The sequence below is a fragment of the Lipophrys pholis genome (assembly GCF_963383615.2).
Source record: "Lipophrys pholis genome assembly, chromosome: 16".
Taxonomy (NCBI): Eukaryota; Metazoa; Chordata; class Actinopteri; order Blenniiformes; family Blenniidae; genus Lipophrys; species Lipophrys pholis.
In genome coordinates this window covers 6,579,251-6,602,898 of record NC_137634.1, presented here as the reverse complement: position 1 = coordinate 6,602,898, position 23,648 = coordinate 6,579,251, and the positions used below count along the sequence as shown (strand labels likewise).

General features: G+C 42.8%; 2 protein-coding genes across 4 annotated transcripts; both read left to right on the top strand.

The window, feature by feature from the left end:
• The first annotated feature begins 3,181 nt into the window (after positions 1-3,181).
• esrra (estrogen-related receptor alpha) lies at positions 3,182-15,633 on the top strand. 2 transcript variants are annotated; one of them, XM_080483771.1, is made up of 8 exons: positions 3,182-3,496; positions 5,017-5,118; positions 9,742-10,125; positions 11,509-11,625; positions 11,726-11,839; positions 12,328-12,495; positions 12,902-13,171; positions 14,107-15,633. In XM_080483771.1, the coding sequence occupies exons 3-8, from the start codon at positions 9,747-9,749 to the stop codon at positions 14,358-14,360; spliced, it is 1,302 nt and encodes a 433-aa protein (XP_080339897.1). In that variant the 5' UTR covers positions 3,182-3,496; positions 5,017-5,118; positions 9,742-9,746; the 3' UTR covers positions 14,361-15,633. The 2 variants fall into 2 exon arrangements, with proteins under 2 accessions (XP_080339897.1, XP_080339898.1); XM_080483772.1 differs by lacking the exons at positions 3,182-3,496; positions 5,017-5,118 and adding an exon at positions 5,771-6,090.
• A 3,184-nt stretch (positions 15,634-18,817) lies between these two features.
• On the top strand, positions 18,818-23,086 carry prdx5 (peroxiredoxin 5). 2 transcript variants are annotated; one of them, XM_080483265.1, is made up of 7 exons: positions 18,823-19,139; positions 19,251-19,324; positions 21,560-21,694; positions 21,774-21,905; positions 21,998-22,036; positions 22,113-22,177; positions 22,755-23,086. In XM_080483265.1, the coding sequence occupies exons 2-7, from the start codon at positions 19,313-19,315 to the stop codon at positions 22,858-22,860; spliced, it is 489 nt and encodes a 162-aa protein (XP_080339391.1). In that variant the 5' UTR covers positions 18,823-19,139; positions 19,251-19,312; the 3' UTR covers positions 22,861-23,086. The 2 variants fall into 2 exon arrangements, with proteins under 2 accessions (XP_080339390.1, XP_080339391.1); XM_080483264.1 differs by having other exon boundaries at positions 18,818-19,324.
• Positions 23,087-23,648: the final 562 nt, after the last annotated feature.

The following is a 23,648-nucleotide window of genomic DNA, read 5'->3' as shown; positions in this document are numbered from 1 at the left end:
GTTAAAAAAAATGTATTCTTCTTTTAGAAGGAATTCCCAACAGTGTTGTGCAGTGTCCATTTCATTCTGTTCAGTTTAGAAACTGCTGAGGGATGAAGAGATTGTTTAAATAAATATTTTGTGAGCTATTGAATGATGTGATGCAGAGGAGGAGAGACGTTGTGTGACGAATATGACGTTCCAGATCAGAGCTACATGGTACAATTCAGGCCATAAAGTCTAAGGTGAGCTCGCCTGGCTTGTTATACATGACAGTTTAGTAGGTTGTACAAAGACAATAGTGGATTAAATGTGAATAATTCAGGATTTACTTATATTTTTTGGCATTTAAACTGGTGTGAAACAATGGAGTCGCGGGTATCTTTGGGTGATTATGGTGTTATGCTACTGGTTGGGCTCAGTTGAGATCAAAGTGTACTGTATGCGTTCCCTAAACTAAAATGAGTTTGACACCTCCGGTGTAAATGAAAGCTGGTTTTTCTTGTTTAACACAACCAGCAGATGGCAGACACATGCAGTGTTCAAGACCTAATTATCAAGTGCACTTGAAATACATCCGTGGTCCCTGACAGGATATTTGAGTCTACTTTTGTTATGTGTTTGCGGCCACCCTCATTATAAAAGGACAATTTCCCTTTTCGTCATTTTCATGCTGAATAGACGAGACGTCCACATGGTGGAGAGACGCCGCGGAGTGTCCATGTGGCCTTTGGAAATCTGACACGGTCGTATATAGGAAAAAGGCATTGCATTCAGGAAGTCAGGAGGCAGTGATGATGTGCAGTGGCAGTGTCAGTGGGTGACCTTTAACTGGAGGACACACACTCAGCTGCTATCACGTCACCAGCACGGACACTGCAGCTCGACGGAGCCGCCGCTAGGGGACGCAGTGTGGAGCAGAGCGTGCGGTGCTGAGCCACGCTCCTGACCTGGATTTAAATGGGAAAATCCACCTAAATTACAATACAAATATGTTTCGTCCACAATTTTGCAGGTAGATTTGACCACTGGTGATTGTAAATAGACACTGCAGCACCATCTAGAGACTAATTCTGATGCGGATTTAATGTAATATTAAATCAATATCTATAAATTGTATAAATATTACATGATAACTAATCTCCAGCTGGAGGAAACCGGTACACATGTTTTTTGTGTGATTTCAAAACATCTGAAGTTGACATCTTTGTAGAAAGTGCATCATTTCGGTCAGTATATCAGAAGATCAGCGTCCTTTGTATTCATTCTTGTGATTGTATTCAGATGAAGGTGTTAAGGCAAGGTGGAGACTGATTTGTATCAACTGTAGTATCTATGACTCACTATTGCAGGTTCTTTTTTTGTGTGTGTACTACATGCACAATGGCTTCTTGGTGTTATGTAGCCTATGTGCTGACACCTGTCCGGGGTCACAACCTCCTGTAGGGAGCACCCCAGGGACCCCAGCTGGCATTCACAGTGTCTGTGACTGCGCTTCTTGACGTTTCCACTCGCCACACACTCAGCACATGGCCTCGATCTTCATAAGCGTGTCAGACAGACGTACGTTCGGCATTCTAATGCGGTAAATCATAAAATATAAAGTGCGTCGAATCAATCCAATTTTCCAGCTTTCCTGTGAATCTAATGACCGTGGCATGGTCGGCTTCGTCTGTGTGACCGGATAATGCAGAGTCTGCAGCGGGAGGCTCTGATGCAGCCCCGCAGAATTGCAGTGTCTGCAGCAGAGACGGGATGACCTTGCTTCAAGGTCGCAATGACACTGCCGTCAGTTTTTCCTCTCATGCGCGCACACCACGAAAATCCCGTCCCGAGCCCCCGTGGCGCACCGCATCAGGGCTGCGTGTGGCCATCGGGCACTTCTGACACGGAGCAAGTGGCACTGCGCTGCTTATTGGTTCACACCAGTTTATTATTGGTCTACAATTAGAGGCAGATAATGCTGGGCACAGGGGGTGGGGGTGGGGGGGAATACATGCGTAGCCAGACTGGCACTAACGCGGGAGACTGTCACATTTCTCCCGCATTTCTCTGATTTTCAGATAATTTTTTACAAATCCGTGGACAAGCTCGTCAACTCTTGTGTGACAGCTCCTCTTCTCCTCCCTCAGCGCCAGCTGTTACCAGGCATGCTGGAGAGAACTATTTCGAGAAGCAGGAGGCTGCAAGTTAGACAGAAAAATCACTGATTTGTTGTTATCTTCTGTATTAGGAATAACATACATACAGAGAAAGTTCAGTCTTTTCTTGATAAGGGGGGGAATTCTACATTCAGTGCAACTGTTTATCCTCCTTCTTTCTCTCTCTTACTACTACTACTCGCCGTCGATTATGTGCCTCTCTCATCCCATTGCAGTGATCTACTGATCTCCTGTCTTCTTTGGCTTCAGTCCAGATAGTGTAGTGCTGGTGAGCCGGTTCAGTGTCACAAGATCGTCAGCATGACTACATTTTCCATAGAGGTCTTTGCATGGAACCTCTTTATGTAGAAGTCCCATATGGCTTGTGTCATAATCTAAACGTGATAAAGGCTATTCCTGACGTAATTGTGCTTTACATTGAAATCACTACGGCAAGACTGCTATAAAAGGACATAAAACCAAGGGAAGTTGTTTTTAATCATAGGCTGGGTATTAGTAGGAAGTTGGTTTGTCTTTTTATTGGGAAATGGCTTGCAGCTGTGAGAAATCCAGACATTGGAGCTGGACATCAGCTCTTTGTAAGGCTCGTGTCTCGGTGAATGTACCTGGACTACATCAGTAATAACCGGGTCATATTTTTTTCCAGGAGTTGCGGCCCTGATTATAATGCGGGTGACGCTGTGGAAGGTGCGTGCGGACGTAACGGAGACACAACGGACGCAAACCGAGGCGGAGGGAGGAGGAAAGGCACGAGATCAGGACGACGTCACTGACATGCGTAAAGCCGGCGTCAGGAAACACGGAGAAAACTGACGTCTGTGCGCTTCAAGTTCGTCAAATTAAAACCACTCGGCGTACGTACTCAATGAATAAAATTGACATGACGCTTTAGCGATCATACGTTGTGATCACATAGCAGGGAGTAATTATCTAACGCTGGTTTTGGCTTCGCGTTTTGATATTGCCTCGCTGGAGAAAAGTTACATATGTTTCATGAGCGTAGTCTGGTTTTATTTTGAAATCCCTTAACCGGACACTGCAGTTTTCGATGTGCTAGCTTGACGCTGATAGACAACTACAAGCTCAGTTGTGGAAGCCGAAGACGGGGATTTGTGTCGCCGGGGTACGGAACCGAACAACCGGATAAAGGCACGGTGTCTCCCGGTGGTCGACATCGCCTCTGGTGCCCGGTAACATCGTGAAGCGATGTGAGGAAGCCGGGCCAGGCTCCGACGTCGCCATTAAACCCCTAGCTCAAGCTCAGCTCAGCCGACTGTGGACTCTCCGACCGCGGGGACTTGACTGACTTCAGATTAAAAAAAAACAACAACCCTGCGATGCTCTTATATTTCTCAGTAAGTATGATTTTTTTTTTTTTTTTTTTTTTTTGGTTCACTTCTGCTGCAGAGGCTGAGCCCACAGCGGGGCTTTGGGGCTGTTGTTAATCTCGTCAGCTGTCTTAACGGCAGCCTGATGTGCATGCACGATTCTCCTGGCAGAGCCGCTAAGTTCGCCCTGGACACAGAAACCAACCGGGGGGCACGAGGGGGGTTGGAAGGGGGAGCAGGAGGCGCTGAATAAATACTTTGTATGGCATGCATCGTGTAATAATTTACAGCACACGCGTCCTCTCTGTCCTATAGCCCACTCTTGCCCCTCCTCTCTCTCTCTCTCCTATACAACCCAGTACGTAAAAGGTTAAGACGGAAAAATCCTACAGAAATGCCCTAATTAGTATGATGCATGGTCAGTCATGGCGTAAATGAAAAATTGCATGGCCAAGAGTGAGTAAGATGCGACTAATGATGCCCCCCCCTCCCCTCACCCCCCCCTTGCATGCTCTGCACTTCTTCAACACTTCAGCAATGCATTGTAATCTCCGGAGTTATTCTTCTGTGCGCCGTTAACACACTGAACTGTGTAAGTCACCGAGCCTGCTGGACCGGGATTGAGATCACTGATCTCGAGGCGTAATCCACTTTGGCAATTAACCTTTCACCGGTCCAGATCAGTAGGCAAGGTCACCCCTGGGTGCTGTTCTCTCCGTCTCCACAGTGCGCCGCATTTAAAAGCCCTCAAAGTGAGTTTAATGTACAGTCTGCGTGAGGCGCATTGTCAGAGATCCGCCGGTGTCCCCGCTATCAGGACCCCGATAAGAGAGTTCTCCTGCGCGTGAAGACAAAAGGAAGGGCTGCACTGTGAGCACTGTCCCATTCAAGGGACAGAACACGTGTTCCAAGTTTATAGCTTTATTTAACTGTTTGCTCCGCTCAAAATCGAAATGATTTCAGTTAAACAATCCTCTTAATAATGCGGTTGTTATCAAACTAAGTGAAGAAAACACCCTCACTGTTGTTACTCAAGGTGAAAGTTGCTTAAAAGAAAAAAGAAATGTCCAATTTCACAAAAAAAATGTCTTTAGTTTTGATCTGAGTCAGATTTAGACTTTCCTTGCTATCCTTTCACCTTAAATCGCCTGCCTTTAATTATTTACAGGGAGTTATCACCAAGCTTCAGCTTGCCACTGAGTTTGATCAAGAGACAAGGTGTTGGCTTTACTCTGTCTGTCCTTCAAGCATTCCTGTGACTGTGACCTTTGGAGTGTGTCATGCAGTGTAAGGGGGAGGGTACTCGAGCAGCACGCAGAAGTCCGGACAGATATGCAGGCTTATGAAAAAGGCAATTTTAGGAGTACATGCATAACATATCTTTTAAATGAACTTGAACCTTCTGGTCATCTTGGGGCTAATGCAGCAGGCTTGCAGGGATTCGAACACAAATGTAAAATAGTTTTTTTTTAAAAGAATAGTGATCCTCCTTGGTTTTGGCTATAAATACTCGGATGATACTCAAAAGCTTTTTCTTATTTTTGCAGGCTTCCTGAGAACTGCTTTACTTCAGCCCACAGCAACTTTACTTTTCTGAGCCACCGGTGTGATTGAACGACACAGGGTGCGATCTTCTGTTGGCCAAACAGGTAAGCTGCCATTTAGAATATGATGTTATTACTCCATACTTCAACAAGGATCATGTACGACCATGCAGGTACCGACGTGTTTCCGCCGTCATCGTTTTTTTTAACAAGTACTCCGAGGGAATATGGAATTAGAAATGTACCAAAGACAATAAGAGGATTCCTACTGTACTTACTTTTCATTTCCTGCCTGAGATATTACAAGAGGTCCCTACTATTCTGTAGCAGTCAGATGCTCCAGGATCATTGTCTGCAACTGGGATATGTATTTCAGTCTGCTGTAAGTGCATGGACACTGGCTTGAGAGGATGCTGTGGAAAGAACAGAGGAGTGTGAGCGCTGCCTAAGTAGTATGAATCAATGTGAGAATAAAGGTGCGGGTCTGATGGACTTTGAAGTTGTTTGTATCAGGGATGCTGTATGCAGCAAGGAGGCAGCGGATATCAAACCTTTGTGCAAGAATATAAAAAGTAAAGAAAGAATGCAAGTGATTTAAATCTCAATTAATACAGCAGACAAGTGAAATGTCAGCTTGTCGTTCATTCATACTGAATGCTCAGAAATGAGTGAATTCTCACCACATCACTTATCTAATTATAAGAGTCTACATAGTATAGTGTATATATAGACCTTCTGTGATCATCTCATCCCGAGCGTGTGTTTGTTTCTGCATCATGGTAGTTTACAAGAGAAGGAAACCGGCTTGTTAATGTGGCGTTGAATTAATGATAAAGCTGAAGTGGAGACGGTTTGCAGACTGCTCCCTGAACTGTGGAGCCCCAGCCAGAGGACCCCCCCTTGATTCCCCCCCTCCCCGGCTCCTCCAGCAGCCGTGAGACAGAGCCAAGTGAAGCCCGGCCCATCTCTGAGCCGACAGGGGCGAACCGGGGCTATAGCAGCAGGCAGAGCCGTGCCATGCGAACACGCCTCGGGGAGACTTAACGCTAAGTGCTGCTACTAGTCCCTGTCTGTCAGGTAAGATGCGGCCGACGAAAATAACCCCCCCCCCCCTTCACCACCACCACCACCACCCCCCCCTACCTCCCCGGCTTCCAGGAGGACAGAGCCGGTCAGTCAGGATTAGCGCGAGCCCGCGGCTAGCTCGGTTAGCTCGGGGTTGCTAACGTTGTATTCCTCGACGCGCTCGCGACGCTAGTAGCTCGTGCTAACGTGGCTCCAAACACGCTGACAGCAGCTGACGATACACACAACACGTTTCTATGGCGAGTTGAAGAGGCAACAAAGCCATCCGGCCAGGCCCCGGCTGGATTTACACCCCGGGTCGACGCGTTTAACCAAACCGGTCTGCACTCATTCTGCTTCTTGTGTCATGATTTTGGAAGCCGAAGTTCCTGATTTCCTCCCAAGCAGATGTCGCCCAGAGGTGCACATGGTGGAGGGACACTCGGTGGCCCACTTAAAACATGAAAGCGTGCGTTTTTCTGTGTGTGAACTCTGTCGGTACTGACTGGGCTTCGTAAAAAAAGAACCCAAAAAACCCCAACTTGGTCCAAAGTAAGATAAACTTTAAACAGGGGAGGTTTTGCCATGACCTGCTTGCCAAACACAGCTCATATCCTGAGAGGGCAAACTCCAAAGTGAGTGTATGCCAGCAGCCAAGGATGAGATTATCTGCTGGGGTGATAAATATGATAAAGCTGCTCTTGTTTCATAGCGAAATGTACCTTGGAGCTTGTATTAAGCTACTGTGTTGTCTTGGATCATCAATAGTCACATTTATATGCACCACACACATGAATGGAAGCCAGAACTCTTGAATGGCTTCTTCTGACTCTTTTTTTTTTTTTTCCTTTTCTTACTTTATTCTTATTAGCTTCCTGTGCTGTTTTTGGTTTTGTTTTATACCTAGTTGTCAGGCCTTATCTGGGCTCTGACCACTTTCAACACACTAGTTATGTTCAGGCCGTGGCTACAGCAGACATGAAATAAAGTGTTCACCAGTGGTGGTAACAGGGTGTCTTATCAGTGCTGTTTGTCTAAAGAGGACCAGAAAATGTTGTTGTTTTAAGATTTTTGTCAAAGGATCATGGCCTTTAAATAAGGTGAAATGTGTCTGGGGCTGAGTTGTTACTCAAGACCTGGTCATTAAACCATAACTGTGTAGTATAGAGTCAGAAATGTATTAATACTTTTGCACACTGTTGCAGACAAACAGCACACATCTCAGCTGTTATTGATTATACCCTATAAAGGTTTCAACCTTCCTTGAGCTGTGACAAATGCTGCAGACACGACGCTGTAGAAGAATTCTCCTCCTGCTTGACTTTCGTGCTTCTCCCCAAATATACTCAGGTTATCGTTTTCTATTCATGCTTTAAAACAAAACAACTGATGCTATGTTTAATATTCATATGTCGCCGGTGTGTATAGGGTAAGCTTTGCATATTGAGTTAACAATCGATGCCTTAAATCGTTGCAGTAATTCATAGGCTGTTAGAAGATTGTGAGCCCAGCTGATGAACACAGAGGAGACGATGCACTGTAATTGCTAGAGTATATAGTTTGCATGTGAGAAGTGATTTTCAGGTCTTCACTGCGTTGAGGCCAATTAGACAACAGAGATCCATCTCGTTGTCCTCACGCGGTCATATATTAAGGTCGGGCAAGGGCATTCAAGCAAGGCTTTCAGACATGGCATGGACTGAATTCTCGTTTATTCACCTATTTTGTACTCGTGACTGGTTTTCAAACTTTTATGTTTCACCTATGAAAATGTTGAGCTCTCTCCCAAGCGCCACGGCTGTGACCAACCTGAACACATTAGCAGAGGCTTACACACAACATGTGGGCAGTTCACAAAGGAGATATGTTTACTAGTGACGTGAACATTAATTATTATTTTCCCGCCAACTGCAACCACAATGAACAATTATAACAGTCACTTCAACTCATCCTTCATAAATACTGCAAGCAAAACAAGAATAATGGCTGTTTTTCATTAAATACAGGAAAGACGATGCTTATTTTCTATGAATTCCATGTTATATATTAGGTTTACAACTACAAAACTGAAGAAATGATCCTAATAGGAAGAAAAACAAAGTAGTGGGTACTTTGCTCACACTGAAATTCAACCTGCTCCTTTTCATGTGAGACAGTTTTTGGATATTGCTGCATTGTGTGTTAAAGAGATCAGGCTGCTTTCAGGCTGATTGTCCTACTTGTAAAAGATGAGATGTATTATTGACAGTGGGGACCCCCCCGACGTCTGGCGTTAAAACCGAGTTAAACAAAGTCGACTCGCAGCTTAAAAGTTTGAAACTTGATTACTTATAAGGATCCAGATTGGGTTTGCATCTGGTAATGGAAGTATGCACACACTTAAGGAATTGAATGCATTCTTCAAGGTTTTCTTTTTTTCTTTCTTTTTTTAATCATGAACACCTTTATTTCACTTTAAATAGTAATCCAATCAGTTTGAATCAGCTCACTTCATTTTTAAATATTCAACAAAAAGAGGTCTGAGAGTGTGTGTTTTCCCATTTTGTGGGTTACGCAGCCTCATCTTATCCAGACCAGGTCATTTTAATTTCAGAGTGTTGATGTTGGAAAACTGATTGCAAACTTGTTCTGTGCTCCTCAGTGCAGAAAGTGGGCCACATTTCTTCCTCCTCTTAAAAAACGTACAAATGCAGAAACGGTACAGCAGAGCCACTATTGGGGCCGTCATCTTTTTTTATGTGCTTGTATTCGTATGCTCGCAGTGCATTCATCACAGGTACGATATATTTGTCCTGCTGGTTTCTGTAATGAAACTGAAAAGTACAGAAAGTCTTTGGCGGACATGAAGGGCACTGCAGCACTCTCCCTGCCTCGCTTCAATGTAAGTTATATGTCTGGATAAGGAAGAGTGACCACTGTTTATGAGCACAGTGACCTTCATCCTGTCACCTTGGCTATTTTAATAGCTAGAAATGTTGCAAACAAAGGCATTGCATGAAGGCAATGGTCCAAGGACGATCTGCTTTCACATTGGGCTGGGAAGGTTCTGCGTTGGTGAGTTTAGGATGGTTTTGGAGGATTATGAACTGCGTTAGAGACACTATTCATCATTTTTTTGTAACATGAACATGCACCCATCACACATTCTGGACATTCTGTCCTTGGTTATAATCTAAATTAAATATATCCTCCTTGAGTGATAGTTTAAATAAGTTTCCTCTTATCTTTTGCTGGATTAAGGCCTTGTATTCCTGATAAGACTTTTTTTTTTTTTTTTCATGCTGCTTGTTTCCTTCAGATTACTGTGTTTACACTCCAAGCATCCCACGCCCCCCTGCATCAGTGCAAACAGTAATGGTTTGTTTATACTTGTAAACAGGGGCTGAGGCCTCTGTGCCCATCATGGAAGAAAAATGCAAACACAAAGTGTGACGCTTTGATGGTATTAATAACTGCAGTATGCTAAGGTTAAATAATGCACCTCTGCTGAAATTCATTTCCGCTTGAAAAAGACTGAACAGCCTGAAAATGTCAGGTTGCAGCTATTTTGTGAAGAATGTGTTTCTCTGCCAGGTGAATGGAAAGTGTCTTAAGCGGCGATGATGTGAGGGAGACGGCCATTATTTAGTGTGACCTTTCTCTCTTTGTTTTGTCGCCCTCCAGACATCATGTCTTCCCGGGACCGTCGGTCAGACGTGTACATAAAGGCAGAACCGAGCAGTCCAGAGGGAGGCGGGGGAGGTCGGACCAGCCCCGGCGGGGCCTCCTCGGACTCCTCGCAGAGCGGCGGTGGGGGGATAAGAGGAGACGGCACTAAACGCTACTCGCCGCCGCTGTACACGCCGGCTCTGCACTGCCACTTCAAAGAAGAGGCGGGCGACGGGGCCGAGGAGGGATCCACTGGGAACGGGGCCGGGCGATGCAAGTACGCCCTCAGCACGCTCCCCAAGAGGCTGTGTCTAGTCTGTGGGGATGTGGCTTCAGGTTACCATTACGGCGTGGCGTCATGTGAGGCCTGTAAAGCCTTCTTCAAGAGAACCATTCAAGGTGGGTGTTGGCGGCACAACACAGTCAACGTCCAACCTCAACAAAAACCTGAAGAAAAACCTAAATTAGGTGCATTTATAACAAAATAGAAGTATAACCTTGATTATAGACATGATCCTCCTGTAAGAGATATAGTAGGAACACCAGCAATCGGTTTCAATACATCTAGATCAATCATCCACATGACCATAAAAGATGACCACGGTCCTTTTTGTAGGTCAAAGGTCATGATGACCACGACCTCGCATCCGTTCCCTCATTGTCAACGAAATTCATCACAAACACCTTCGAGTGGCTTTCTCTGCGTCCGGCACGTTTGTCCACTTTATCTTCAGAGGGAACTCATTAGATTTTGCAAGTTAAAGGTCGTGGTCATTCTTACAAGTTTCCTAAACGTGAAACCCCCGAGATTTAACACAAACATTAAGCTGAACGCAGAGACGAAGCGATCAAAGAAGAATGAAGTTCTGACTTCTCATTGAGCTTTTTTTTTCTTTTCTTTTATCGAAAAGAATTAATTCAACAACTTTACAGTTTGACATCAGTGTGATTTGCTTTACTTACATTTTCCTGACTCTAACAAATCTTTTCCTGGTCAGGCACTGTGTCTTCAGGGTGCCTCATTGTCTGTACAATATATCACAAGTTTATTGTTTTTAGGATATTAACATGCACTATATATATATACATAAGATATATGATATTTAAAATCTTGCAAATAAAACCTCAATTGTTTCCATGTAATCATACATGAATATAGAAAGAATTGTGATTAATTTGCAAAAAATTTAATTTAATTATCTGGTGGCCACAGTGCCGAAGTCGGAAGCAGAAAAATCAAGACCAAAATCAACAAACTGCAGGCCGAGTGCCTGCATCTATGTCTCGCCCTTTTTTAAATTTGGCCCATTTATTGTAATTCAAACAAACGGATGAAGGTCAATGGTCACGATCACCAATACCTCACAACTTTCCATCAATGCAGTATCTCAGAGACACTTTCAGGGGATGATTTCAGATTTACTGCTCACCTTCACTCTATTTATAATCCTTCTAAATTTTGGTTGCTAGAACTTCATGTTTGCACCTCAAGAAAGTTCACATTGAACGGCACCTAATCATATCCCTTAACAGCCTGAACTAGAAGAATGAGTCAGGACTTACATTAATGAGAACTTGAGGTGGCATGGATGTTTTTATGGTTAAACTCTGTGAAGAACATTGGCAATAACGGAAAATGTTTAAAAGTGCCTTATAGTAACATGTTTATTAGCTACAGAAAAACTATTAAAATCTATTAAATTAAATTTTTTTTTATATGAAAACCACAAAAACTTGGCATCAGAGTAAATATGTGAAACGTTTTTCTTTTCTTCTTTAAAGGTAACATTGAATACAGCTGTCCTGCGTCAAACGAGTGTGAGATCACCAAAAGGCGCAGAAAGGCTTGTCAGGCATGCCGCTTTACCAAGTGCCTCAAAGTAGGCATGCTGAAAGAGGGTGAGTGCTTCAGGACACAGAAGCTTGTGTACCCTCTGCAGTCTGTAAAGATAATATTGTGTATAACTTGTTTTTTTTTTAATTATCTTGCTTGATGTAGGTGTTCGTCTGGACCGGGTCAGAGGTGGAAGGCAGAAGTACAAAAGGCGCCCAGAAGTGGAGAACGCAACATACCAGAGTGCCCCTCTACCACTGACGAAAGAGAGTGAAAAAGGTGGTTCAAAAACACAACATACTTCTTGTTCAAAAGGCCAGTTTTAGCCAGAGCTAAATTCTACTGCCGCCATAAATGTGCAGCCACTTCACGAATTCGCTGTGTTTGACATTGAGCTCTCATCAGAAAGTGGCTTTTGACTGTCAGCGGTCTCCTGCCTCATAGAAGTGACTAAATATTAAGCGTCTTTAAATAAACAGCGCCCCCTGCTGCCTGAAATGTTTTTTGGGGTTTAAAAAAAAAATATATATATAATCTTTAAGTGTGATTGTTGGCACAAATTTAGATTGAATCTATGTTAAAGTTGGAGGACTGGCGCTGGCGTCCTCTCAGAGACACTTTGTGTGTGTTAACAAGGAGTCATATTAGCCTCCTACGTCTTCACGGGGAGTATGGGTCCTTGCAAGATGAATGCGGTGCTCTGCAAGGTGCAGTTTTGCTCAAACGTCTGGGTCTCCTTGCAATAAATTCTCTGTGTGGTGTCATAGGTTCCTCCAACATCATCGTGTCCCACCTCCTGGTCGCGGAGCCGGAAAAGTTATTTGCCATGCCCGACCCTCTGCAGCCTGACACAGCCCAGCGCACGCTCACCACCCTCTGCGACCTCGCCGACCGTGAGCTGGTTGTGATCATTGGCTGGGCCAAACACATTCCTGGTAAGCGATGCAGTGAGAACGGAGGAGGGGAGGGGAGGGGAGGGGAGGCAGTGACAGCATGGCAGCAGTGGAAAAGATTTAGTGATCCATTCTCAGTGAATAGGAACAAGCGTGCTGTGTCATATTTCACCCTGGCTGTGACTGGAATATTGATCATCGGGATCATTATGAATGGCCTGTTTGAACCTGATTCTGCAGGCTGAACAGTGTAATGCATATGTACAACATAAAGTAAATTAACTTAGTGCACGAGGGGTGAGGAGAGGATGCTGGACTGATGCACTGCTTTAATTAAATGCACTTCCACCGCCACCAGGTATTCACAATAAATAATCCTCTACATAAATCATAGTAACGACATCTATAGTGCTTAAATGTGTGTCTCTTCCTGTCTTTCCTGCTGCAGGCTTCCTGTCGCTGTCTTTAGCAGACCAGATGTCAGTGCTGCAGTCGGTGTGGCTGGAGGTGCTAGTGCTGGGTGTTGCGTATCGCTCGCTCGGCTGCGAGGACGAGGTGGTGTTTGCCGAGGATTTTGTCCTTGATGAGGAGATGTCGCGCGTTGCTGGACTGACGGAGCTCAATGCAGCAATTAGTCAACTCGCTCGCCGTTTCCGTGCGCTAAACGTGGACCGGGAGGAGTTTGTCATGCTCAAAGCCATCGCACTCACTAACTCAGGTGCGTACACGCCAAATAAAACCTTCATTACAGTTCAAACTTTCTCTCATTGCTTGGATGCGTGATACAGTTAAAAAAAAAAAAAAAAAAAGTTTTTTGTGAGGTTTCCCCACCTGTCTTGATTGATCATCTTTATCTTGCACGTCAACTTTAAGCATTTGGCCACAATCAAACTTAATTATTAGCAGCCATTTTGACATTCAATTTGATACCTATGATGTATCAAAACATTAAAAACTGTATACACATTTCTTTGAAGTCTCATCTGAACTGGGTGAGGATTACTTAAGTTGTTAAGTTATAATAGATATCATCATAGATGGACGGATAAATAGATACTTTATAATTCCCCAGGGAAAGTCAAGTTTTCGGCAGCCCATATATTACTACAAAATGACAAAAAATAAAACACTCCCAATTCCAAAATCTATAGAATCTATTCTGTAATAAAACTTGATATTTACACATTTCAAGGCAGAAAGTGAACTACTCAAGGTGGATCAGTCCCAATGTTCCTTTTTTAACCTTATTGCAGCGACAAGTCACTCACAGTTTTCACCACTTTCAGTATCTTTAATCCAAGTAACGTGGGGGACAATGGTAATAGATGGCCTTTTTTTTTTTTGATGACTGTAGTAGTCTCAAGTGAGAAAGTTGCGACAAACAGCTTATAGATGTTTTCATTTAAGTGTGTAAAGAGGAAAACTAATGTACAAGATGTTTTTGAGGTATTTTCTGGAATCAAACTTTTTTCAAAGTCATAAAAGTGCTGCAAATAGTGAATAAATCAAATGTTCATTTATGTGAATATCTCGTATTAAAACCCAGAAAATGTTAGGAACATCATAAACATACGTTCGCATTTCATAACAGTCATAATATCCTCTGCTCAAAAGCCATTGATCTTGATCATGTGTCTGATCCTGTTCTCCCAGACTCCGTTTACATCGAGGACATGGAAGCCGTGCAGAAGCTGCGGGATCTCCTCCACCAGGCCCTGCTGGAGCTGGAGTGCCAGCGGCGCCCGGACGACCCTCAGCGGGCAGGACGCCTCCTTTTAACTTTGCCGCTCCTCCGACAGACTGCCGGCCGAGCTCTTACCACTTTCTACAGCATCAAGACCCGCGGCGGTGTACCCATGCACAAACTATTCCTGGAGATGCTGGAAGCCATGATGGACTCCCCCTAGAGCCGCGTGCGACGGAAGTGACCGTGACGATGGCAGAGACCCAGCAGGGTCTAGATGGTTTATGAAAAAGGAAAGCTTTTATTAGAGAATTCATCATGAGGAAATATTTTCCCCCCTTAAGACTTTGAGAAGAAAGGAAAATATAATGAGACGAGAAAGTCGTCATTTGTTCATGTCTGTGAGAGGAAATCAGCTATTAACAGTCAAACGTAACTGCCAAACTGTAGTAAAAGCCTCCAAGATCCACGAGCGAAAAACACCGAACACTAATGCCGGAACATTTCACAGATGTAACTGTTTCGTGGCATGTTTCATCACCGCGTCTGTCTGCAGTTACTTTACCGCTGAAGAACAACTTTACCCAAGAACAGACTGCAGGCGTGCGGCTTTTGAACTTTTCAAACCGATGCGCCGTCTGTTAAAGAAAGCCATAATACCATGTCTGGCATAAACGCTCGAGGGTCCGGTACGTGGTCAGATTGAAACGCACATGAAGTGCTTGTATTTACTATAGTTTAGCGTGCCGTTGTAGGCAAACCATAGGAATTACTTGCAATATGTTAAAAAAAAAAAAAAAAAAAAAAAAGCAATATAATGACTTGATTATTGTCTGTCACATTCAAAATGTGGATAAAATGGTGAGACATCTATTTTTTACATCAGTCGCTCTTCACTCTTTGCCCCTTCCAAGTGCTGATTTAATTTTTTTTTTTAAAAGTCTATCTTTGAGTATGAACTGGTTAATAGATTCTTTTAAGAGTAAAATAGCGGCACGTCTGGGGTTAATTAAAGAGTCGGGAGCCGCTGATGTAGGTTTCTTTATAAAAGGTTGTGCAATGGATTGGTTGTCTAGGAAAAGTGCACCTGAAGATTATGTGCAGATAAAAGGCTTCACTCGGAAGGTGATGCAGTTTATAAAGTGTATGTAAGTTGTTATGGTACACACACACACAAAAAAAAAAGTGGCTTCCATACAGACGGGCGTGTGTGCCACTGATTTCAGGGACGAACACAACTGTGGCTACAGCAGTGAGTCGAACAGGAACACGTCAGCCTCATCTGCTCTTCGAATATATTCTCCCCTCCGCTAGAACCACTGCGATTGACTTCAGCCGCTGTGCGTTGGAAAGGTTTGTCCTCCTCATGATGCTATAAAACTTGTAACACTATCCTGTACAGAGGGAGATATGAGCCGGCTGCAGCTTTCCGCTGCAAAGTTCTCAAACGTTTCAGAGTGTGATGGATGCAAGTCTTCGGGAATTCCCGAGGAGAGAAAAAAAAAAAAAGAGAGGAAAAAAAACTAAACAGGCTTGAAGCAACAAGAAATGCAACATATGCAACATTTCCCATTTGGGTGTTGAACTCTTGAAAGTCGTTAAGACGGTTTGTACGCAGTCTGAAGTGATTATTGTTGTAAAGCTCCACATGCAATGCAAACCTACAGCGTCTGATGTGACCATCGGATCCCGAGTAACGATACTCATTAAACTTTTAGCCATGTACAGTTCCATTCAAACAAACATGCAATTTATAGTGGGAAATGATAAAGCCAGCAAATGTGATCCAGACCGCCCATTACAATATTTGTGCAGCATACTGATATTTGTAATGAAAAAAAAAAAAAAACTGCAAAAAACTAAGCTTTTTCATACAGGTTCCTTTCTAGGATTTAAGGGTCTTTTTATTTGCGTTGTGACACACTTGTGGGTTTGGTATTGAAATGAAGCTTTCCATTCAGGATAAAATGAATGCTGATTGTCTTTTTTTTTTTTTTTTTTATTGTGTTTTTTTGGGGTTTTTTGAGGCTGATGTTTTTTTTTTTTTTAGGGAACAGTTTTTCATGGCTCTTTCGATCTGGTGGCTTGGTGTGGCTACAGAAGGCTACCTCAGGAGGCAGAGTGAGCCAGACAGATAAATAACTGTGGAGACAAACATAACCGTCATGGTCCTTTTTTTTAATTGACAAAATTTAAAGGTACAATATGTTTTTTTTTTTCCAGTTATTTCCTTCGAACAGCTACCGAAGATAAACTTCTCCTGGCCAGTTTTGCATTACAGAATGTCGCCAGACGCTCTGGTTTCTTGTCTGATTTTAGTTCTTTTTGGACTGAAAGAAGCACTTTTGCTAGAATGTCTCGCACGAGTGCTAACGCAGTCGGCGAAGAGTCAACAGAAAGATGGCTGGTGAAACCATGATGAACCAAGAAGCAAACGGAAGTGAAATCTGTAATTTCTCTGAAGCTTCTCCAGACTTTTTTCAAATTACCTGCTGACTGCATTGTGTTCAGTTTGACTCACTACTGCCACCCAGTGCTGACAGGCGGCGTCGCTAAAAATCGAGCATACTGTACCTTTAAAGCTCACTGGATTTCTCACAAGCACCTGAGTTCATCTGTTCCCAGTTTCCCACTCATTATACGGTACAGAGTGTGTTTTGCGGTCGGTGTGGTCAAACCTGTGAACTGTCCACCTGCTGACGCGTGGGCGTCGGACATCTTCCAAAACTCCACTCTTGGATTCACCTGTTCGGACTCGTTTTCGTCCTTAACATGCTTACATATGTGTGTCTGAAAGTTTTTATTATTAGGTTGTTTTCTAACCGAGTTTCTCAGCCACATCTCAATGCTGGCGAAGTTCCTCCACATTAACACGGCCATATATGCAAAGTTAGGTTTTTAAATGTCAGCAGACACACGTTTAGTTACTCTGGGTGTGGGTGGAGTGAGGATCAGCCGCGGTGTCACAGTTCAAATTCTAGAGTCATCTGTAGGTTTGACTACGTATGTGCGCATTAACATAAATGAGCAATACAACAAATTACCAAACCTCACATATTTCCTTGTATAGCCACAGTGTACATTTAACATTGCCAGTTATTCTGACAGATAGCGACTAAACGTTATATTATTTAGAAGTTCAAATCAATGTTTGTATTTTGAAAGACTATTTAAATGATTAAATTCTATTTTTTACTCAATTTACTGTCGTTTGTTGACACTGCTTTATTTCTGTGTGTGATATTGGCTGTGAATTTCTGTGTGTAGGCTTTTTTTTTTTTTTTTTTCATTTAGATACAAGTTTGATGTCCTTGTCTAAACATGTCCACATTAAAAAAAAAAAAAAAAGAAGAAAAAAAATCACTGTGAAAAAAAAGTGAGATCTTCCACTGTCTGGTGCAGAGCAGGGAGTGGATTATTGCTTTGTGTTGTGTAATAAATGGACACACCACCACCACATATCATTGGCCTCATCCCTTCCTTTTGGATGTTTCTGTGTGTGTGTGTGTGTGTGTGTGTGTGTTTTGTCGTTCTGCAGACACCTAAATACTATAGATTGAGCTTAGATTGTTTCTAATTTTCAAAACTAACCATACAGTGAGAAAAATGCTCACACTGTGTGAACTTTAACCATTTTAGCTGGTTCTGCATAGTAAAATAATTTGTACGATTTTGATTTGCAATCTTTTTAAAATATGATGTATTATAAACTCTGTTTCTATAGTTCGAGGTTTGCAGATATGTTTACCGGCCCATCCAATGCGGATATTCCCTTCTGTTAGACTGAGGAAAGACTAGACACTACAGGCTATCACTACGCCCCTGTGTGGTATAAAGTGGTACTACAACACAGGCTTTGACTACAAGGCCAGTTCTAAAAAAAATATGAAATAACAAAGATCTTGGAAATAAATCTGGCCAGATTAAGTTAGTCAGTTGAAATTTTATAGATTTTTATCGTTGATTTGAACAGCGCTACCAGTCCCATATGGTCTAGCGGTTAGGATTCCTGGTTTTCACCCAGGCGGCCCGGGTTCGACTCCCGGTATGGGAACTTAATCTTTCTGCTATTTCTCAAATCCGCTGCCCTTAACAATTATGTAATTATACTTAATTATAAAATTCTGATTGACCCCACTTTCCCCCTTTAGAATACCACTGCTATCATTTCAACTTCCATGAAGCTTTAGGATTTTCCGTTTAATTATGGAGAAGTGTTCCTTATATTGTTCCTTCTCTAGGTAAATTATTGTAAGTCCAAACATAACATAACTGGACAGGACTTCTCACGGATATCCAGTGAGGAATGTATTTTATTTAAACTAGTTTTTAAGGCTGATTTAAAAATCATTACATTTGTGGATTTCTTGTTTTTTTTTTTTTTTACTTTCCATGACACATTTTATACATAATAATGTTACGTGTATATAATGTACATATTAATATATATAGTTTTATCCTTAATTATTTGAATTTTATAATCTATGTGGAGCAATGGTGTAAAGAATTCTAATCTGGGTTTAATGAAGATTTTTCTATTCTATTCTATGAGTCGCGTCTGTATTTGTTATTGTTATAAAAGCCGCAGGTAAAAAGTTAATGATGGCCGCATTCCACTTAGTGGAAAATCTGCTTTTGGTCGTGACGGTTGACAGTCTGACTCACGCGCTGTCATTAGAAACACTAAATGGAATCGAGCCATCACCAAAGCACCACACGTACTGTACGATCGTTGACGGCTGCAAAAAAAATATATAAAATTTTTTTACTACACTAAATAACGTTACTTTTATACTCGATACACCTAAAACCACACTCCTCTGCTTTGGAGTAACTTAAGATGAAAAGTTGCTTGAGTAAATCTGATTCGTGCACAATAATATCCCAGTCTGAGAAAAAACATATGGCTCCTTGTTGGCAGATGGCGCAATAAATAAAGGGTTAGCAGGAAGTCACAGGCTGGAAGCCACGTTAAATCCCCCACAGTCACACACCTGAGCAGGTTACTGAAGGCGGTGTGCCACAGCCACAGCCACAGCCACACACATACACACACAGTGGGCAGTTATTATTGCTCCACTCCGCTAAGCTATGCTCTCCCTCACATCCACAGTCCTGCGGAGCTCCACGGCGGTCCAGCGTTTCCGGCTGCTGCACATCTCTGCCCGCGTCAACATGCCCATCAAGGTATGAGCCCCGAGTGACCTCCAGCAGCAGTGGAGGAGCGTCGCTGTGTCTTATTTGAGTAAATAACTCACGGTATTGGTTGTTTTGTGTGTGCGCGCACGAAAGCTAACTGCCTCACCGAGGTCAGCCGCCGCCATGACAGTTGTTATACGAGGGCGATAAAATGTCTTTATCGGATAGTTGTCGGGGTGTTTTCTCTCCTCCACACACCAGGGAGTGGACACGTTACAGCGACTGGCCGTTCCTCTTCATTTCATCCACTGACGGTGTTCTTAAAGTTGCTTCCCAGTTAATCTCTATAGTTCAGACAAGCTAGTGCTATATATCCAGTTCCTCACGTTGTGCATGTGCTTCAGTACTCCTCTGTTATTGACCTATTCAAACTGCCTCAGGTGTGCATTTAACCTTATTGAATGTGCTGCTTGTCACCCAGTGTGATAATAAAGTGTACCACTTAATCGTTCTCTCAATGTCAGTGTTTATATTTAGCTTAGCAGTCCGGCGTTTCGGATTAACTAGTTACCCCGTTGACTGGTGACCGACTTCCTGTCGCGTTCGTCGTCACTGCAAGTAAAAGTAGATATTAGAATCGGACTCACAGAAAGCACGGCACTTTAAACCTTATTGTGATTTGAGTTAAACGGCGTTTACTTGGACAGCTACGGATGTCTGCGTTTTTTTTTTGTTGTTGATTTTTTTTAAACGTATGCCATTGCTAGCAATAACGAGGCTAAAGGAAGCCAGTCACCAGTTATCCGGGAAACCACTTAATCCGATACACCGATCTTGTTGCCCGCATTTGTGGTGGTTTGTCGCCCTCCAGTGGTCGTTAATGATCGTTCGCTCTCATTGCAGAGCTCAAAGCTGAATCCAGCAAACTCTTTCTATTTCTTTCTTCTCTGTAAAAATATCGACATTTTGATTAGGTATACTCTGCGCAACAACACAGAAACAGTTAAAAGTTTCAACTTGAAGGTTATTATATCACTATTTACCAGCCTGGTACACTGAAGATGAAATTGGGCTGCATGTGGCCCCTGAAATAAAATGTGCTTAACCCTCCTGATCTAGATCCTGAAGCTTTTCAACTGGTTTTGACATTTACAATGTCATCAGGGTGGCTGGAGATATGGTCAGGAAATGTACTGACTGGGATAAAGTGACATAATGTAAGACATTCTCTCACTTACTGTATCGTTGTACTGATGGAGAGGTATAGCCAGCAGACGCCACCATTAAGGGAAATCTGCAAGCTGTAGTCAATATTAATGATATGGACCAAATGTGAGCCCTCCCTGGGAGGCCATTCTTCTCACCACTACACTATGACAACATGTAGGGGCCCCATTAGAGGGATTACCAGTATATTGTGTCAAAGTTAAAGGCTTTCATCATATTGTCATAGATATGTGTCAGTGTCTGCCCTCTTTGGGGGGCCCCCCCTTCCAGTTCAGGGCCTTAGTCAATTGCCGACCTTGCCCCTTGCCTCGGTTTCTTTTCTTCTTTTTTTTTAAGAGCTTAGCAGAATTTTAAGCCAAAACAAAAATTTACCAATACCTGAAACGCATTATCAAACCATACCCCCCACCCACCCATTCATTGTACATCGCTGAACATTGCTTTTGTTTTGCATGCAAATATAACCAACTGCTCTTTAGTCGTAGCTATACTAGTTTTGAGTTTTGTTCATCAATACATACTTCAGTTTCAGTGAGTTCTGGCTCTTCATTTCATTGATGAGGCCGTATTAAATTCAGATGAAAACGAGCATCGGGGCTTGATATTACCTCACGTGTTGCTTCAAGTCAAAGGAATTCTCCATCACACTGCCGCCTCAACACACAACATTTCTGGACAAACCTCATCACTTAGTTGTACAGGACAGACCAGATCAGCCGAGTTGTTTGTTGGATCTCAGACAATACTAGTTCTGATCAGGCTGCTGATGTACAGGACCAATTCACAGTTATACAGTTTTATTGATATATATATATATAGGTATCGAGGTGTGGCTGAGATTGGATGTGAAAAACAAGGTGATATTTAGATGGTTGTATACCCAGTAAAAATATAGTCTGTGAGAATTTCTCAGAAGTCATACAGACTGCTACGTTTTGTGTAAAGCATATTTTTTTGTATTAAAAATGAGAAAAAAAAAAAGATCGTTGTTGGCCTAAGATATAAGTTTAATTTTTGTAGTAATAGTAACCCAGCTTTCTTCTCCGCCGCCATCAGGTCGGTGAGAGTCTCCCTGCGGTGGAGGTCCACGAGGGCGAGCCTGGAAACAAGGTGGCCATGGATCAGCTCTTCAAGGGGAAGAAGGGAGTCCTCTTTGCCGTCCCTGGAGCTTTTACCCCCGGATGCTCCAAGGTCAGTCCAACGCCGACTCGTCTACCCTGTGTGTGCCTCTGCGGCCGTTATGTCACTTAACGTGACGCTTTAATTTCAGACTCACCTCCCAGGTTTCGTGGAGCAGGCGGCGGACCTGAGGGGCAAAGGCGTCCAGGAGGTGGCGTGCGTTTCCGTCAATGACGCCTTCGTCATGGCCGCGTGGGGAAAGGAGCACGGAGCAGACGGCAAGGTACAAAGAATAAAGACCTTTTATAAGAAAGCTGTAACAGCCACTCTGACGGCTTTCAGATTTCTTGATTTTCCTGCTATTTCCTTCGGCAGGTTCGAATGCTGGCGGATCCCACTGGAGCGTTCACAAAGGTAACTCTCAGTGGCTGGTAGACGTTGGTTCTGATGAACTGTTGCGCTCACGGCTCCTCTTCTCCCTCCTCGCCAGGCGGTGGACCTGTTACTTGACAGTGATCAGATCGTGCAGGTTCTGGGGAACAAGCGGTCCAAGAGGTGACTGTTGTTTCACAATGATGGATATTGGATGTTATGTTATGTTTTGTTTTTGTGAATTTAGTTGCTCCTGCTTTATGATTGAAGACTAAGAGCACTGCACACGTTCATACAGTTCAACATTGTTGTGTTCTTGATGGAATCCAAACAGGATTAATAGGTTCCTCCCTGTTAAATGGTTTACATTTGAAAAAGTCTTATACGTATGAAGAAAGGACATTTTTGTTTGTTCGATTATTTATTTGTTGCGATAATACGTCTTGCCAATAAAGGTTTAAAAATCCTGATTATCTTCCTTTTCCAAAGCTGCCACATTTGGGAAGAATATGCATTTGAGGGATGAGCTGCATGACTGTATATGTAGGCTGTGCCAATAAAAACAAAACAAATAAATCCAAATATCAATTTTACTCAAATCTGCAACTGTGTAACTTACATTCATGGTGAAGTTCATTTCATTATTGTGAATATTACAATGCACACATCTACATATTTAACTTAGTTTTGATTTATTTAAAGAAAAAAAACAAAACATATTGGACTTCCAATAGAGTTTTCACCTCTCCTTGTGTTTCAGGTATTCCATGTTGGTGGAAGACGGAGTCGTAAAGAAGATCAATGTGGAGCCTGATGGCACCGGCCTGACCTGCAGTCTGGCCTCCAGCATCCTGTCGGAGCTGTAGGCTCAAGTCCGAGCCAGTCACACCCTTAGTCACTGTCAAAGTTGCACTAACAAAGCCCTGTAGCAACCTGCTCTAGCCTTTCCCCGCTTCCCAGAGACGGCGGCAGATGTCGGTGTGGATCCGAAGGGTCAGACACGGAGATGACGGTTCAGTAATGCGCACAATTATGTCATGAATGGAAATCCTGATGTTACAAATGAGCAAATAAAGAACTTTATCAAGTCAGTTATTGTTTACAGGTTCAATTATTTCACCATCAGTTGTTTGATTTGTGAATATAAAGAAAGATTGGAGACAAATGTCTCCTATTGATGATTATTTTAAGTTTACATATATTATGACTGTATGTACAATCAATTGAAAATGTCAGTGTTCAATGTTAAGCATTCATACTGTTAAGCAGGTCCAGTACAGCCAATGGTTGAAGGAGAGAAAGGATCAGACTGTAGTTTACATCTCATTGATCTAATCCAGGGGTGTGAAAGCTTTTTTTAATTGAGGGGCAACATACAGACCTATTTGATCAGTCAACAACCATAACTCTAAAGGAATCCCCCCCCCCCCCCCTTTCTTTAAGTACAAATCTTACACATGTTACTACATCACACTTTTCATCCTGCATACCCTGCACGCTTTGTGTTCATATCAAATCTAAAGAATTGTGAACAGATATTTATTTGAAAATATTTACAAACATACCTTTAAATGTACAAAAGTAAATAAACTTCCAATGTTTAGCAAATTTTAAACATTGCCTCAAGGTGTGAATTACACTCAAGTTATTAATT